At 39.7% G+C, this 17,133-nt stretch overlaps 1 protein-coding gene across 1 annotated transcript in view; it reads right to left on the bottom strand.

Annotated features, from left to right (window-relative positions):
* Positions 1-17,133, bottom strand: part of RARS2 (arginyl-tRNA synthetase 2, mitochondrial) — an 81,346-nt gene that overhangs the window by 39,060 nt on the left and 25,153 nt on the right. The window contains exons 3-4 of the mRNA XM_082855532.1: positions 7,082-7,184; positions 5,605-5,688 (exon numbers count right to left, since the gene is read on the bottom strand). Of these exons, the coding sequence (XP_082711658.1) occupies positions 5,605-5,688; positions 7,082-7,184 (187 nt within the window). The remainder of the gene's footprint in view (positions 1-5,604; positions 5,689-7,081; positions 7,185-17,133) is intronic.

Here is a 17,133-nt window from a genome sequence, read left to right as displayed (position 1 = left end):
CTCAAGTCTAGATGCTTCTTTGTTATCTTTTAAGCCTCACAATCTTAAAATGGGCAACACTTTCCATTTAATAGATGAAAGAACTAAGTGTGTATTTGCCCAAGGACAAAGAAAATATTCTCTTCACTGACACTGTGCAATTAGGACATACAGAGAAAGGACTAATATACAGACATCAAGTACAATCGTGCCTGTCCTACATGAGGGACCCATTAAATGTTTGTTACTCCAAGAACATGGGTCACAAGAAGATTGCAAGTGGGAAGGTGAAGGTAAATGTAAATGAGAGGTAATTCATACTCAGATTATTCAAAGGTTAAGGCGTACCCATCCTTTTGACTTTCTATCCCTTTTTATGTAACAGATGGTAGACTCCACAAAAGGTTAACAGCGGAAAGTTAGAATTCTCTTTAACAAATGACCCTTGGTTCATTGATTTCGCCGGCATAAACAAAAAAAAAGCAACTTTAATAAAAGACGATCTTACATGCTCCACTTCCAAACCATTCACTGACAATTCGACCTACCTGCTAACTAGCTAGCTTTTTTCTCTACCATTTCACTGAAAGTGCTCTCAAAATCAGTATTCTAAATGCCAAACCCAATTGAACACTTAAATCATGTTTAATACATTACTTTTATGAATACATTCTTTTCGTAAAATTAAACAAATTAAGATAAGGCTGAAGTCTAGAGTCCCTTTTGTTCATCTGCCCTAATCCTGGTCCCTTCCTGCTTTCCCCCAGGGTAACTACCTTTCAAGCATCATTTTAGCTGATTACTATTCCCTTCTCCTTGCAACTACCCAGCTTCCTTGATTGTAGTGACATCATTCTACTGAATTTTGCCTTCCTTTATTTCCTTTGAAGACCCCTCTTCCACTGCCTGCCCCCACTCCCTACCCTGTGCTCCTTTCTTGCTTCTAGCTCCTTACTTTACACTTCTCCTAGGTGTAAAGTCCTAAGACTTTACTACTTACCTACCAGAATCTTGTGCTACAGATTGATACAGTCAACTCAGGATTAAACATCTCTCTCAGGCACTTCAAACAGAATATACTCCTCTTCCTTCAACGTTCTTCATTTCCACGAATTTCACTCTGAACCCCCCAGCTAACCAAGTCAGAAACCTAGGAGGAGTTCCTAAGATCTACCCTTTTCCCTCAACCTCCAGAACTAACCACCTGTTAATCACCAAACCCTGTGAGTGCTGTCTCCCAAATATTATAATCTTCCCCTCTGCCCTGGTTTAGACTGTCATCATCTGTCAGCTACACCGCTACAAAAACAACTACAACAAAACAATAGCACCTAACTATCTTCTTATATAATATACATATTTAATCAGGTCTATGTTCTGTTTAAAGCCTTCAATGATTCCCTACCACTTGAGATTTTCCCAGTTTCTGGGTTTTTACTTTACATGCATATCATTTTTACTTTTAATTTTGAGGAAATTGATTTGTTGAAAGGCACATTGTAATATCCATAAAAATCACAAGCTATAAGTGTTAGTTTTTTTGATGACATATAACTATTAAAATGAAATAAATTTCATAAGTGTAAGAAATACCAAAAAATCATGTGTGCCACCTGTGGTACACATAACACACCATGGAAAATAATGACAGAAGAAAAAGCTGAAACTCTTATGCAGAGCATGTAAGGTCTTTCATACTGTGTAATTTCATATCCTCCCCCATGCCATCCTATGTGCAAATCATACTCAGTCACCTGATTTCCAGACAATGCCATGTTTTTGACTGTACTGTCCCAAACTGTCCCCTCTGCCTGGAATGTCTGCCCTTGTATCTCCCAAGTATATTCTTTATCTTCACCCCAATTCAAGGTTATCTCCCGTCTCCTTGAGACAGATTTACTTTGAGGGAGTAGGGAAAAAAAAAATTTACATGTACCTTTCTTTACACCAGGACTGCATCTTATACATGCCCTCATTATATGATTCATCCCACTGTCTAGCCATCACACATTACACTGTAATATTTTTTATGCTTTGCTTTTTTAGATCATAAGCTCCTTGAGGGCAAGATACATGCCACTTTGTCTTCAGATTTCAGTAATGCAGTCCCTGGCAAATAATAAGCAGGAAGTTTATTGAATTAGTAGGCACAAAGAAGAATGTCAGTGAGCTAGGAAAGTTCTCTGATATTTTAATAGAGTAAGTTAGAGGCCCATCTATTCACCAATATGTATGTTTAAAGGTAAGAGGTACTCAGTAATGTAAATGTAGGTTCAAAAAGAATCTATAACCAGAAATTAAATCTTTCAAAGGTTTAACTTTTTGGAATGCTTTAGCAAATTAACAAATATTCCAATAGGCGGGTGCTTTCTGTTTATCCACCACCATTATATTTTCTGTGGATGATTCTGTCATTTTATCTAATTCTTTATTGGTCAATATATATTTTTAATTTATTTTATATATTTATCTTTGGCTGCATTGGGTCTTCAGTGCTGTGCACAGGCTTTCTCTAGTTGTGGGGAGTGGGGGCTACTCTTTGTTGCAGTGCACGGGCTTCTCATTGCGGTAGCTTCTCTTGTTGCGGAGCACAAGCTCTAGGCCATGTGGGCTTCAGTAGTTGTGGCTCACAGGCTCTAGAGCACAGGCTCAGTAGTTGTGGTGCATGGGCTTAGCTGCTCCGTGGCATGTGGGATCTTCCAGGACCAGGGCTTGAACCCGTGTCCCCTGCATTGGCAGGCGGATTCTTAACCACTGCGCCACCAGGGAAGTCCCTGGTCAGCATTTGACAGCTCTCAAAAGAACTTCTAAGGAAGTTACCACTACTTGACTGGTCAGTTCCTTAGTCAATAGCTGAAAAGTGCTTAATCATTAATCCTTTCCATGTGTTCAGCTAATTGACACTACCCATGACTTGAATGCATCCACTGCCTATTGACATAAACTCAATTAGTGAAATAATGAGCAGAGTTAGAGCCACTTAAATCAGTATCTCTTTTTTTCCCCTTAAGTTTTGTTAGAGCATGCACAGTTGAATTCAGCAAATAAAAATGCATGTGTGCATGCGAAATAAGAAATTGTATTATCCACGGTATATTTCTAAGGCACACCTAAAAAACAGGATTTTGTTTGCCTTTTTCCTATTTGGTTAAACTCATATTTTCTCTTTTTTCTCCCCATAAACTGAATTAACTATTATTCAAAGTTAGTTTCTTCTGAAAGTCATCTATAGACTACTGCCAGGTAGAAGTCTGGTACCAAAGTGATAGTTCTTCACAATGATAAGTTCTTCTAGCTTTGAAAAATGTATTATCTAGTCTCAGAGATTTGGCAGTTCCTACTACATTTAATTTTACATTTTAGCCTCCTACCTTTGATGATGATTTATATGAAGACATTATAAGCCATTATTAGTGATCCAAACCTAAGCTAACATTTAATCATCTCTGGTGCTGCCAGTGCTAGTAATTCAATTGCAATGCAAGAACAGACACATTTTATGCAAGGCTAAGTTTGTACATGTGGAAACAATGATACAAATTCATAATTCTCTGCTTGAGGAGTAAGTTTTGGACATAGATCATTGGCTACATGTGAATCTCAATAACTTTAACATGGAAAAAAAAGTTTTATAAAGGTCCTAAGAAGGACTGAATTTTCTTGATATGATCTGAAAACTTCAGACATGCAAATGAACATTGTTTAAGGCCTGAAAATAATGGAGCCACGTGTAGAAGAAATTAGGCTTTGAGCAGATAAGAATTATTATTAAAAAATTGTAACACAGGTACATTCAATACTCCCTTTTTCAGACTATGGGTGTTCACTGCTCTAGGATGTATCTTTACTGTGACACTGAGCAGGCTACTGTAAGCATTCTGCTTGTTCCTTTAAAGAAAGTCACACTAATATCCAGATCCTCAAAGCTACAAGGAAGGGAGGGTTTCCATGTGAGAAACAGTAGCTGGACCTCAAAGCCCTAACTCTTTCCCTCCGTTGTCAATTGAGAAGGATTTGGGAATATATTTAATAAGTGAGCTAGTGGGCATCCTTAAACAGATAAAATCTCCTAGTTAATTAATTGTAATAAAGCATGAAAATTCATGGCCATTGAAATTTTAAATTATTAACTATGCCTTGCCTCGAAATATAAACTATATTTCTTTCAGCTAAGCTGGCTATAAAGGCAAACTTCATCTACCGTAGCACATTTTCCCATAGTAAAATTGCCTATCAAATGGCCTAAAGTTTGGAAGGCATGTTGGCAAGTTCCATTTCTCCTTCCATAAACACTGAGACAGCAACTGGAGGAGGAAAGAGTCACTTATTTAAAAATGGTACATTAGATTCACTGGTTTGCTAAGTTGACACGAAATGCTATCAAGAGCCCAACAAGTTGTAGACGCTTTTTAAAAAGCTCATAACAAATTTTTCTTGTCCTTGTGACGGATTTTGGTTTAACAAGTTTGTCTTGAACTAACAGTGAAAAAAAGATAAAAGAGTTCAAAGATCTAGAGACAAGCATGAAACACTAACTCTCCTTCAGAAGAATTATAAGGCTGATGGGTAAATGTCTGTAAACTATGTAACCTTGGGAAGAAACTATATTATTAGAAATTTTGGTTTTACAGTTATTTTCAATTCAAGACCATAGCATATACTAAGTCTGACCAATCCAACACTGGTGTGTATTTCTTTTTTTAAATTAATAGACCAAACCATGCATTATGATAAATTTTAAAGTTCAACTGAGATAAAACTGAACAAATGGTCTCATATCCAGGATTACTTGTCCTCCATGGGCTCACTCAAGGGAGACCCAATTCCTCTATGAGGTTTCCCCAACTCCTTCAGTCATCCAGATTTTACCATATCTGATGTTTCTTATGCTTATTATACCACTTTTTTAAAAAAAGTTTATTGTTTTATTAAAAGAACTGTCTTATGGTTTCTCTTATATAAATCTTATGCTTCCAACAGATTACAGGCTACCAGAGAGTGAAACCAGCAGTACTTTTCTTGTATTCAATATGGAGTCCATTAATTCATTTAACAATAGTTACCTCGCACCTACTGCATGCCTGGCACTGTGCTAGGAAACGGGGATGTGAGAAAAACAGATGCTATAAGTCCTAATGGAAATTAGAGTTTAAAGAGCAATAGGCATTAATCAAATTGGGAATTCCCTGGCGGTCTAGTGGTTAGAGTTCTGCACTTCACTGCAGGGGGCACAGGTTTGATCCTTGGTCAGGGAATTAAGATCCTGCTTGCTGTGCGGCACAGCCAGGAAAAAAAAAAAAGAAAGAAAGAAAAAATTAATTAAAAAATAAAGTTATAGAAAAAAGATGTAAGATAGCAACTACAATAAGTTTTGCAAAGGAGACATATACAGTGTTATGAGCGTATATGAATGAAGGGGTCAGAAAGGCACTGCTAGGGAACCTCAAGATCTGTAGGATAAGCAGATTTAACTTGGGGTGGCACTCCAGGCAGAGGGATCAGAATGTGCAAAGATTCTAAGGCAAGAGGAGGTACGGTAAGTTTTAAGAACTGGAGGTAAACCACTGTAGCTGAAGTAGAGGGAATGAGTGAAGGTGCAACAGCTGCAACATAACCCATTCTTACCTTTGTTAATAGTTCTCTGTTTATTTTGAAATTTACAGTCCCTGGACCAGTGCTGATTTCACTCACCACTGTGTCACATTTTAGCTGAAAAGATAACAAATCAAGTAAAACAGACATGTTATGAAATAGGCTTAATGAGCTTTGTAGCTCTGATCCTATCAGATTGACTCCCAAGGGCAGCAGGTGGGTCCTCTCTCACAGTCATTGTGTCTGGACCTCGGCTTTAGCCCATCTCCCCAGTTCTGTCATTCTATTTGCATTTACACGTTTTCTTCTTTTCCGGGCTAGAATGCTACTCTGTATTCGAAGTCTCTCTCTTCCACCTTCCCATTCTCTCACTTCAAATTCTCTTTCTAACGTGGAAAAAAGGGAGCATCACTTTACCCCCACCCTAGGTACCTTGACATGCAATGAATTCTTTTTATTTCATCCGCCTTGCATGAGAGTGACAGAACATGACATTCTGTCAGGGCATCCGCTAGAACAACTCACACACACACACATAAAATGTAAATAATTTAAATGCTCGGTCTTCAATGGATACGCTTTACATTTTTAACCAACTAGATGTTCAAAGCACCCGAGACACCCATGAAGCATGAAGAAATTCCTGCTGTCACTGAGGAGCCACTAGCCTTTATTTTTGAGAACTCACAGGAGAAGGAGGAAATAAATCTTGTAATTAGGATAATTTTATTCCTGGTATACTTCCTGATAAAAATCTGGGGTAATTTTTGTGGTCAAATAAACATTTACTTAGCTACCAAAGCTCCTTTATCATATTCATTCTTTAAACATTTTTTTCTATGAAAGTGACTTTCATTGTTTGGACTCTTCAGTGTGCCCATGCCCTCTTCTGTGTCACATGTAATAACCTTATTTAAAAAAAAAAACTTCCCCCAAACCTGCTTTTCTGAAGGTATTACGCTAACAATTTAGATGTGGTCATTCACCACAATCCTTTCAATTCCTCTTTTAGATACGGAACCCATCAGAGAAATTAGAAATGGAAGAGGTTTGTTAAATCATCTAACCACTTCTTCTCTGCAATCATGATTCTATTTACATCTAATCATTTCTTCTCATATTTTAACGTTCATCTTCCCAGAAACTTATTTTTAAAACTGCAACCCACTGCTCTAATTTATCAAGCTTGTTCTCCTAAATTCAGAAGTCCATCCAGCTTCAATCTGTAAATTTAATTAACACTTCAATCTTCCTGTAAGTAGTTAATCAATAACTTGAATAATGTCAGCTCAAGAGGAATGTTTTATACCTGATTTCAAAAACCATCCTAACCTTATAGTATGCAGCTAAAATAAATTTAAATTATACTTTTCAAGGTGCCTTGGAAAAAAACGCTATTAAATTCATTATTATGGCTGAGATAGCCTGCAGAGATAGCTTGCAGAGTAGTTTTTTCTTTGAAATACTACATTTATTATAATGTCAAAAAGAGATAATAGTGCTAAAGTACCTTCTCTGCCAGTCTCACGGTTTGAAGTTGAATATCTGGTCTTGAATGGTCATTGTTGTTTTCCAATAGAGAATCCACAGAAAGCTGAAAGTCAGCTACTTCTCTAAAGACAGACATTGAAACAGGAGAAGGCTGTTACCTTAAAAACATTACTAGTGTAACAAACAAACAAATGAAAAAGACTAATTACTCTGTGTTCTCTACATTGACACAATTTTATCAGAAGGAATTACACTTTCAAAATATAAAACAATCAGAAATATCATCACCTTGTATTGATTTAGAACTTTATCTTGCATCACCTTACAAAACTCTTCCGCTTCCCTTACCTAGTTGTAGCTTTATGATATCTCTGTGGGAGAGGGAGAGCAACCACCTTATTTGATAGATGTGAAAAATTATGTCCGGCAAGTTCAACGTCTCCCCTAAAAATCCTCCTGCAACTAATAAGCAGACTCAGTAAAAAGCTCAAGTCTCTTGACTGCTTCTATCAGTACAAATCTTCTTCCACTATTCCACAAGCTTCCTTCATTCAAGTCCCTTCACTGACCTTCAAATGACCAAAGCACAATTTTTAAAAAATGTTGTAATCTGAGTTTCAACATGAGAGGAAGAATATTCTTCTTAACACTGAGTAGTTCCTTAAGGAGACAGACAGCGCTGTTCTTTTCATTGGGCTGGTGATGAAACAATGCAAAAACAAAGAAACCAAGAAAGAAACACAAAGCAACCAATTAGTGAAAACAATCGTTTGCTTCAGAAGAGCAGTTATCCCTAGGAAAGGATGGTAGGGAGTGGAATCAAAGAAGTATATACAGGTGGCTTCAATGGTATCTATAATGTTTGATTTCTGAAAACAAAAATTTGGAAAAAAATTAAGACCTGACATATTCGAAAGTGAGCATGAGTGTTCATTACATTGTTCGCTATAAATTTTCTGTAGTTTGAAATCTTCTAGGTGTAAAAATAATTTTAATTAATATACAAACATCCACATAATTACCAACACTGAACATCCTCTGATGTTTAATAATGAACTAGAGAATGAGACTTTATGGGCAGGATAAGTGGGTTGAACCATTATCTGGCTAGCCCATCTGTAATGCAAAATAGAGGAGCACAAATCACTTCCTTCTTACCACTCTTGAAATTCAGGCACATGACTAAAAAATTCTGTGTGGCTTCTGATCACATTAAAGAATCTAGTCAATAATGACCATTAAGAATTTTCCTGAGCCTTGAGAAGTGACCAGGGCGGCAGAATCGAAGACCCCGAGCTTCCTTCCTTCCACATGCACACCAAAATTGCAGCGATTTACAGAGCAACTATCCATGAAATCCACCTGAAGACTAGGAGAAACTATCTCCTACCACTAAGGAAGGAACCACAATGAAACAGTAAGGGGCAGAGATGTGGGAGAGTCAAAACCCACAAATAGGAGGATAATTACAATTACAGAGGTTTTCTCCAAGGAGCAAAGCCCCATACTGGGCTCCCCAGCCTGGGGGTCTACACTGGGAAGATGAGCCTGCAGCATTTTGGTTTTGAAAGCCAGTGGGGCTTACTTTCAGGAGAGCCAGAGGACTGTGGGAAATATAAACTCCACTCTTAAAGGGTGCACACAAAATTTCACAAGCTCTAAGACCAGGGCAAAAGCATAACTCGAAAGGAGCATGCGTCAGACCCACCTGCAGATCTTGGAGAGCCTCCCAAAGAGCAGGAGGCAAATGGAGCTCACCCTGGGGACAGAGATGCTGACAGCAGCCAATTTAGGGAGCTCACCCCGTCAGGACACTGGTGCTGGTACGTGCCATTTTGAAACCCTCCCTCTAGCTTATTAGTGCTGGGACCCAGCTTCATGCACCAGCCAGTCCTCACCACCTCTGGGATACCCCAGGCCAGGGACTTGGTCCCACCTACCAGTGGGCTGACACTAGCCCAAGGACCCCCAAGCTGCCAGAGGTGGTCATAGGACCCTCTTTACCCAGTGGGGTGGACACCAGCCCTGCGACTCCCTAGGCCCTGCAGCAAGAGACACAGCTTTGCCCACTAGTGGGCCAGCATTAGACTGTGGACCCACTGGGACACATCCCCACCCAACAGAACGCTGACATCACCTCCAGGATAGCTTGGGCACCTCAGCCAGCCATGTCAGGATATGACCACACTCACCAGTGGGCCATCACCAGCCCTGTCAAGAATCGACCCTGCCCACCAGGAGGCCACCACCAGCCCCGGGACCACCCAACACCAATGGCCCTATCCGTCAGCAAGCTAACACTAGCTCTGGGACTCTGAGCCCCTGCAGCCAGCCACCCCAGGACTTAGCTCCCCACCAGAGGGCCAGCATTAGCCCCAGGACCCCCTGCAGCTCTGTAGCCAGTCACCTTCTGACCCAGCCCTGCCCCACCTGCTGGCCTGCACCAGGCCCTGGACTCCCCTGGCAACACAGCCAGCCACACCAGGATCCAGCCCTCCTGACCAGCCTGTCAGCACCAATAATTGGACGCATCAGGCCAAGCAGCCAGCTGGGCAGGGACACAGCCCCACCAGCTGCCCTGGGACTTGGCCCTCCTACCAGTGAGCAGGCACTAGCCCTGGAACCTACTGGGCCTTGGCCCAGCCCTAGTGGGCTGACACCAACACTGGGACCACTAGGGCCTTGCAGCTACAGATGCCAGGACCTGGCTCTGCCCACCAATGGGTCAGCACTAGCCCTAGGACCCACTGGGGCTCTATAGCCAGTTGCCTGGTGACCAGGCCCCAGCCATCTATTGGCTGGCACCAGGACCTGGACTCGCCTGGCCATGAGCTCCACTGCACCAGGATCTGGCCCCACCTACCAGTGACTGGCAGCCTTCACACAAGGCAGGGCCTGGCAATCCACTGTCCTACCCACAAAAGAGCCAGGCCTACTTGCATGCCCACAGTAGTCAGCCTGCCACAATAGAGAGACCCAAAAAGCCCACATAGGGGACACCTCTAAAGCATGACTCTAGTGACCAGAGGGGAGCGTGCTGCTAGGACCCATATGAAGTTTTCTACATAGGATCACTTGTCTAGAATAGGAAATGTAACCAACCTACCAAATACATAGAAATAAAACCAGAATTAGACAAAATGAGGTCTCAGAGAAATACATTCCAAATGAAGGAACAAGATAAAACCCCAGAAGAAGAACTGGGTGAAGTGGAGATAAGCAATCTACCCAATAAAGAGTTTAAGGTAATGATCACAAAGATGCTTGGGAAAATGGATGAACAGAGGGAGAAGTTTTAAACAAATAGAAGATATAAAGTAGAATCAAACAGAGCTAAAGCATACAACAACTGAAATAAAAATACACTACAAGAAATTAATAGTAGACTAGATGATACAGAGGATGGATCAGTGAATTGGAAGAGCAGTGGAAATTACTACTCTGTGGGCTGAAAAGAAGGGAGTGGATGATATATTTACAGCAACAAAAGGGAAAAAAAAAACCCTACAACCAAGAATACTGTATCTAACAAGGCTTTCATTCAGATTTGAAGGAGAGATCAAAAGTTTTACAGACAAGCAAAAGCTAAGAGTTCAGCACCATGAAACCAGCTTTAAAAGAAATGTTAATGGGATGGAAGAATATTGTTAAAATGACCATACTACCCAAGGCAATCTACAGATTCAATGCAATCCTTATCAAAATATCAATGGCATTTTCCATAGAAAAAGAATAATTCCAAAACTTGTATGGAAACACAAAAGACCCAGAATAGCCAAAATAATCTTAAGAACAACAAGCTGAAGTATAACACTCCCTGATTTCAAACTATGCTACAAATCTACAGTAATCAAAACAGTATAGTACTGGCACAAAAACAGACATATAGGGACTCCCCTGGTGGCGCAGTGAAGAATCCGCCTGCCAATGCAGGGGATACAGGTTCAAGCCCTGGTCCGGGAAGATCCACATGCTGCAGAGCAACTAAGCCCGTGCACCACAACTACTGAGCCTGTGCTCTAGAGCCCGCGAGCCACAACTACTGAAGCCCATGTGCCTAGAGCCCATGCTCCGCAACAAGAGAAGCCACCGCAATGAGAAGCCCTCGCACCGCAACGAAGAGTAGCCCCCGCTCACCGCAACCAGAGAAAGCCTGCACGCAGCAACAAAGACCCAACACAGCCAAAAATAAATAAATAAAAAACAAACAAAAAAACAGACATATAGATCAATGGAACAGAATAGAGAGCCCAGAAATAAACCAACATTTATATGGGCAACTCATCTACAACAAAGGAGGAAGAATATACAATCAAGAAAAGACAGCCTCTTCAATAAATGGTGCTGGGAAACTGGACATTTACATGCAAGAGAATCAAAATGGACTACTCTCTCACACCATGCACAAAAAAGAAATTCAGGGCTTCCCTGGTGGCGCAGTGGTTGAGGGTCCGCCTGCAGATGCAGGGGACGCGGGTTCGTGCCCCGGTCCGGGAAGATCCCACATGCCACGGAGTGGCTGGGCCCATGAGCCATGGCTGCTGAGCCTGCGTGTCCGGAGCCTGTGCTCCGCAACGGGAGAGGCCACAACAGTGAGAGGCCCGCGTACCGCAAAAAAAAAAAAAAAAAAATTAAAAAAAAAAAGAAATTCAAAATGGATTAAAGACTTAAATGTAAGACCTGAAACAATAAAACTTGTAGAGGAAAACATAGGCAGTACATTCTTTTTTTTTTTTTTGCAGTACGCGGGCCTCTCACTGTTGGGGCCTCTCCCGCTGTGGAGCACAGCCTCTGGACACGCAGGCTCAGTGGCCATGGCTCACGGGCCCAGCCGCTCCGCGGCATGTGGGATCCTCCCGGACCGGGGCACAAACCTGTGTCCCCTGCATCAGCAGGCGGACTCTCAACCACTGCGCCACCAGGGAAGCCCAGGCAGTACATTCTTTGACACTGGTCTTAATATTTTTTTTTTGCATATGTCTCCTCAGGCAAGGGAAGCAAAGCAAAAATAAACCAATGGGACCTAATCAATCTAAAAAGCTATTGCACAGCAAAGGAAACTATCACCAAAATGCAAATCACCTACTGAATGGGAGAAGATATTTGCAAACAGTATATCCAACAAGGGGTCAATATCCAAAATATACAAAGAACTCATACAACTCAATATCAAATAAACAAAAAACCCAATTAAAAAATGGGCAGGGTTCCAGGGTTGACATTTTTCCGAAGAAGACATACAGATGGCCAACAGGCACATGAAAAGTTGCTCAACATCACTAACCCTCAGGCAAATGCAGATCAAAATCACAATGAGGTATCATTCCTACCTGTCAGAATTGCTATTATCAAAAAGACAACAAATAATAAGTGTTGGGAAGGATGTGGAGAAAACGGAACCCTCATGCACTGTTGTTGGGAATGTAAATTGGTGCTGCTACTATGTAAAATAGTATGGAGATTCCTCAAAACATTAAAACTAAGCTACCATACAGCCTATGAATTCCAAGTCTGGGTATTTATCCAAAGAAAATGAAAACACTAATTTGAAAAGATACGTATACCCCTATGTTCACTGCAGCATTATTTACTATAGCCAAGTTATGGAAGGAACCTCAGTGCCCATCAATACATGAGCAAATAAAGAAGATGTGGTATGTGTGTGCGCACACACACACACACACACACACACACACACACCACGCACTGGAATATTATTCAGCCATAAAAAGAATGCAGTCTTGCCATTTGCAGCAACATGGATGGACCTAGATGGTATTCTACTAAGCGAAATAAGTCAGACAGAGAAAGACAAATACTATATGATTTCACTTAATTGCAGACTCTAAAAAACAAAACAGATGAACAAACATAACCAAACAGAATCATACATACAGAGAACAAACAGGTGGTTGCCAGAGGGGAAGGGTGTAGGGGGAAGAGAGAATGAGGAAGATTAAAAGGTACAAACTTTCAGTTACAAAATAAATGAGTCACAGGTATGAAATGTACAGTGTGGGGAATACAGTCAATAATTATGCAATGCCCTTGCATGGTGACCAATGACAACTAGACTTAACATGATCATTTTGAAATGTACAGAAATCACTATGTTGTAGAATATGAACAGTGTTGTAGGTCAATTATACTTCAGAAACAAACAAGCAAACAAACTAACAGACTCCTAGAAAAAGAGATCAGATTTGTGGCTACCACAGGTGGGGGTTAAGGGGAGGGGGAATTAGATGAAGGTAGTCAAAAGGTACAAACTTCCAGTTATAAGATAAATAAGTACTAGGGATATAATGTACAACATGACAAAGATAATTAACACTTGTATGTTAAGAGAGTAAATCCTGAGAGTTTTTATCACAAGGAAAAAAATTTTTTTCTCTATTTCTTTAATGTTGTCTATAGGAGATGATGGATGTTCACTAAACTTACTGTGGTCATCATTCCATGACAATATGTATGCCAAATCACCATGCTGCACACCTTAAACTCATACAGTGCTGTATGTCAATTATATCTCAATAAAACTGGCGGTGGGGGGGAAGGATTCTCCTGCGCCTTAATCCATTATCCAGCAGCCTAGCATGGATTACACTTATCAACCCGAACTCATCTACCGACATTTGAGGTGTAACCGAAGACCCAAATTCAACTATTAATCAGTGTCTGTGTGCTCTTGGGCTTGTTGCTTAATTTCTTTTGTAGCACAGTAAAATGGTGATGATAATGGAACCTACTTAAGTTCTGGTAAAATAATGCTAGTTCTGATGTTAAATAAAAATGTTAATACAGTACCAAGCCATGGGGAATTATTCTGTCTGTAGTTCTTCACTTACTGGGTTGGTTGGCAAACCATTCTGTTTCTTTTCTAAGACTATTCTCTAATGATTACGTAACAATTCAATTTTCTAAAGATTAACTTTAATTGTGGAAACTCATATAAGGTTTGAATATATTCTTACCAAAGAACTCTGATAATTTAGTCAAGTATTTGTGCCAATAATGTGGGAAACTGAAGACATTAGCCTAACAAAATGGGAATAACAGAAAGATTAAAAAAATAAAAACCATGTAAAGTTAAAATAAGAGCTATAAGAGCAATATTAATTGAAAATAAAGATTTGAATGTACCAAAGACTAAATAATGATTTGACACATAGCTAAGATGCTTTCTTTTTTTTAAATTGAAGTACAGTTGATTTACAATGTTGTGTTAATTTCTGCTGTACAGCAAAGTGATTTAGTTACACATACATACATATACACATACATTCTTTCTGATATTCTTTTCCACTATGGTTTATCTCAGGATATTGAATATACTTCCCTGGTGGGATACTTTATAAAAGGTTTAATATGACCATAAACCTACAGAATGGCTCTCAAACATCCAGGAAAACCCAAACAGTTCACACAATTTTCTATAGATGGTTTAAAAAGTTAATAGTACAAAGTATCCAAAATTTTATTTGAGACATAAATAATAAACTAATTCAATTTAAAAATTCTCAATAAAATCAAATATTTTCAAGTAGTTCATTGGTATAAGGACAAATTTTAAAAATCATCCTTTTAGGCCAATAATAATGATTAACACCAATTTATTAAACTAAGAATATTTAAAAAACAAATTCTGTGCTGGGTTATTTGCTAGTATGAAAGGACCCATAGAGAAGTAAATGCTTCAGTGAGGTGAGGGTAATCAACCAGACTTGATCCCAGTTTTCCCTTTTGGGAGATTTTAATTATACACCCACAAAAAACTTCTGCTTTGTCTATTTAGTGAAGTAATTTTTTTAAAATTGAAGTACTGTATAGTTGATTTACAATATTGTGTTAGTTGCAGGTGTGCAGCAAAGTGATTCAGTTACACACACACACACGTGTGTGTATATATATATATATTCTTTTTCAGATTCTTTTCCACTATAGGTTATTACAAGATATTGAATATAGTTCCCTGTGCTATACAGTAAGTCCTTGTTGTTATCTATTTTATATATGGTAGCGTGTATCTGTTGATCCCAAACTCCTAATTTATCCCTCCCTCCCCTGCTTCCCCTTTGGTAATCATAAGCTTGTTTTCTGTGTCTGTGAGTCTGTCTGTTTTGTAAATAAGTTCATTTGTATCATTTTTTTTAGATTCCACATATAAATGATATCATTTGATATTTGCCTTTCTCTGACTTACTTCACTTACTATGGTAATCTCTAGGTCCATCCATGTTGCTGCAAATGGCAATATTTCATTCTTTTTTATGGCCGAGTAATATTCTATTATGCATGCATGTGCGTGCGCACGCACACACACACACACACACACACACACACACCCCATCTTCTTTATCCATTCCTCTGCTGATGGACACTTAGGTTGCCTCCATGTCTTGGCTATTGCAAACAGTGCTGCTATGAACATTGGGGGGCATGTATCTTTTCGAATTAGAGTTTTTGTCTTTTCCGGATATATGCCCAGGAGTGGAATTGAGTTTTTTGTGTTTTTTTTTTTTTTTAAATAAATCTCCATACTGTTTTCCATAGTGGCTTTACCAATTTACATTCCTACCAACAGTGTAGGAGGGTTCCCTTTTCTCCACATCCTGGAGAGGCAATTCTTGAATCTGAACTATGTAAAAAGTCAGAACTGAAACAATCTAAATGTCCATCAACAGGGCAGCGTTAAGAGTAAGCCATTGTTAAAAAGTGGTAGTTTCAAAGAAATGATGCCAAGAGAAAGGGTTCAAAATCATACATACAGTTGTTTTATAGCTATGACTTTAAGGCTGAAAGACATATTCAAAGAGAAAAGAGATACCAAATTGCTAAAATCAGTTGTCTTACTGTATGTAGTAAGAGTATTGGGGATTTTTTCTTCTTATTCTGTATTTTCCTGAATTTCCTTAAAGTTATATTTTGCTTTCATGACAGAAAAACTAATTTTAAAAAATCCCTTTAAAATGACATAACTTCTAGACTATGAAAAGCAGCTGTCAAAATAGTCCACTGTGAAGAAGGAGAGTGGGTAGGGGTGTAGACAACACAAAACTGGCCACGTGCTAATGATCGTGAGTGATGGGCACATAGGGGCTCACTAAACTATTCCCTCTACTTTCATATCGTTTATAATTAAAAAAATAAGTTTAAAAAGCAATAGCTACTGGGCTTCCCTGGTGGCACAGTGGTTGAGAGTCCGCCTGCCGATGCAGGGGACATGGGTTCGTGCCCCGGTCCGGGAAGATCCCACATGCCGCGGAGCGGCTAGGCCCGTGAGCCATGGCCGCTGAGCCTGTGCGTCTGGAGCCTGTGCTCCACAACAGGAGAGGCCACAACAGTGAGAGGCTCGCGTACCGCAAAGAAAAAAGAAAAAAGAAGAAAAAAAAAAAAAAGCAATAGCTACTTCCCTATTGCTTCTGAGAAGTTGCTGTGGTTTCAGTCTGAAATCCATAGATCTGAGTAGTACTGGCTGGTAACAAAGTTACTAATTCTGTCTACTACAAGCAGTATTAAACAGGAATTTCACCACAGTTGAAAATACAGCTGGGACTTCCCTGGCAGTCCAGTGGCTAAGACTCTGCACGTCCATTGCAGGGGGTGTGGGTTCAATTCCTGGTCAGGGAACTAAGATTCTGCTGTCGTGGACAAAAAACAAACAAAAAAATTCAGCTGACCCTTAAACAACTGGGGGGAGTTAGGGGCACTGACCATCCGAGCAGTTGAAAATTCCAGTGTAATTTTAGTCAGCCTTCCAAATCCACGGTTCTGTATCCACGGTTCAACCAACCATGGATCATGTAGTACCATAGTTCAGGCTAGGTGAAAAAATCCACGTATAACTGGACCCATGCAGTTTAAACCCATGTTGTTCAAGGGAAAACTGTATAACTGAATTAGGAGACATGAGCAAATGGATTCATATCACATTAAATAAACCAAATTAACAAAAAATAAAATTTCTTAATTCTCCTGGCATGTTATAGCGTTTTAGAATCAAGTTAGAAATATAGAACAGTTAGCCTTTTGACTTCCCTGGTGGTGCAGTTGGTTAAGAATCCACCTGCC

The sequence above is a fragment of the Leucopleurus acutus genome (genome assembly GCF_964270905.1).
Source record: "Leucopleurus acutus genome assembly, chromosome: 15".
Taxonomy (NCBI): Eukaryota; Metazoa; Chordata; class Mammalia; order Artiodactyla; family Delphinidae; genus Leucopleurus; species Leucopleurus acutus.
Note: the sequence above shows the minus strand (reverse complement) of the source record. Positions and strands in the feature narration are given on the sequence as shown.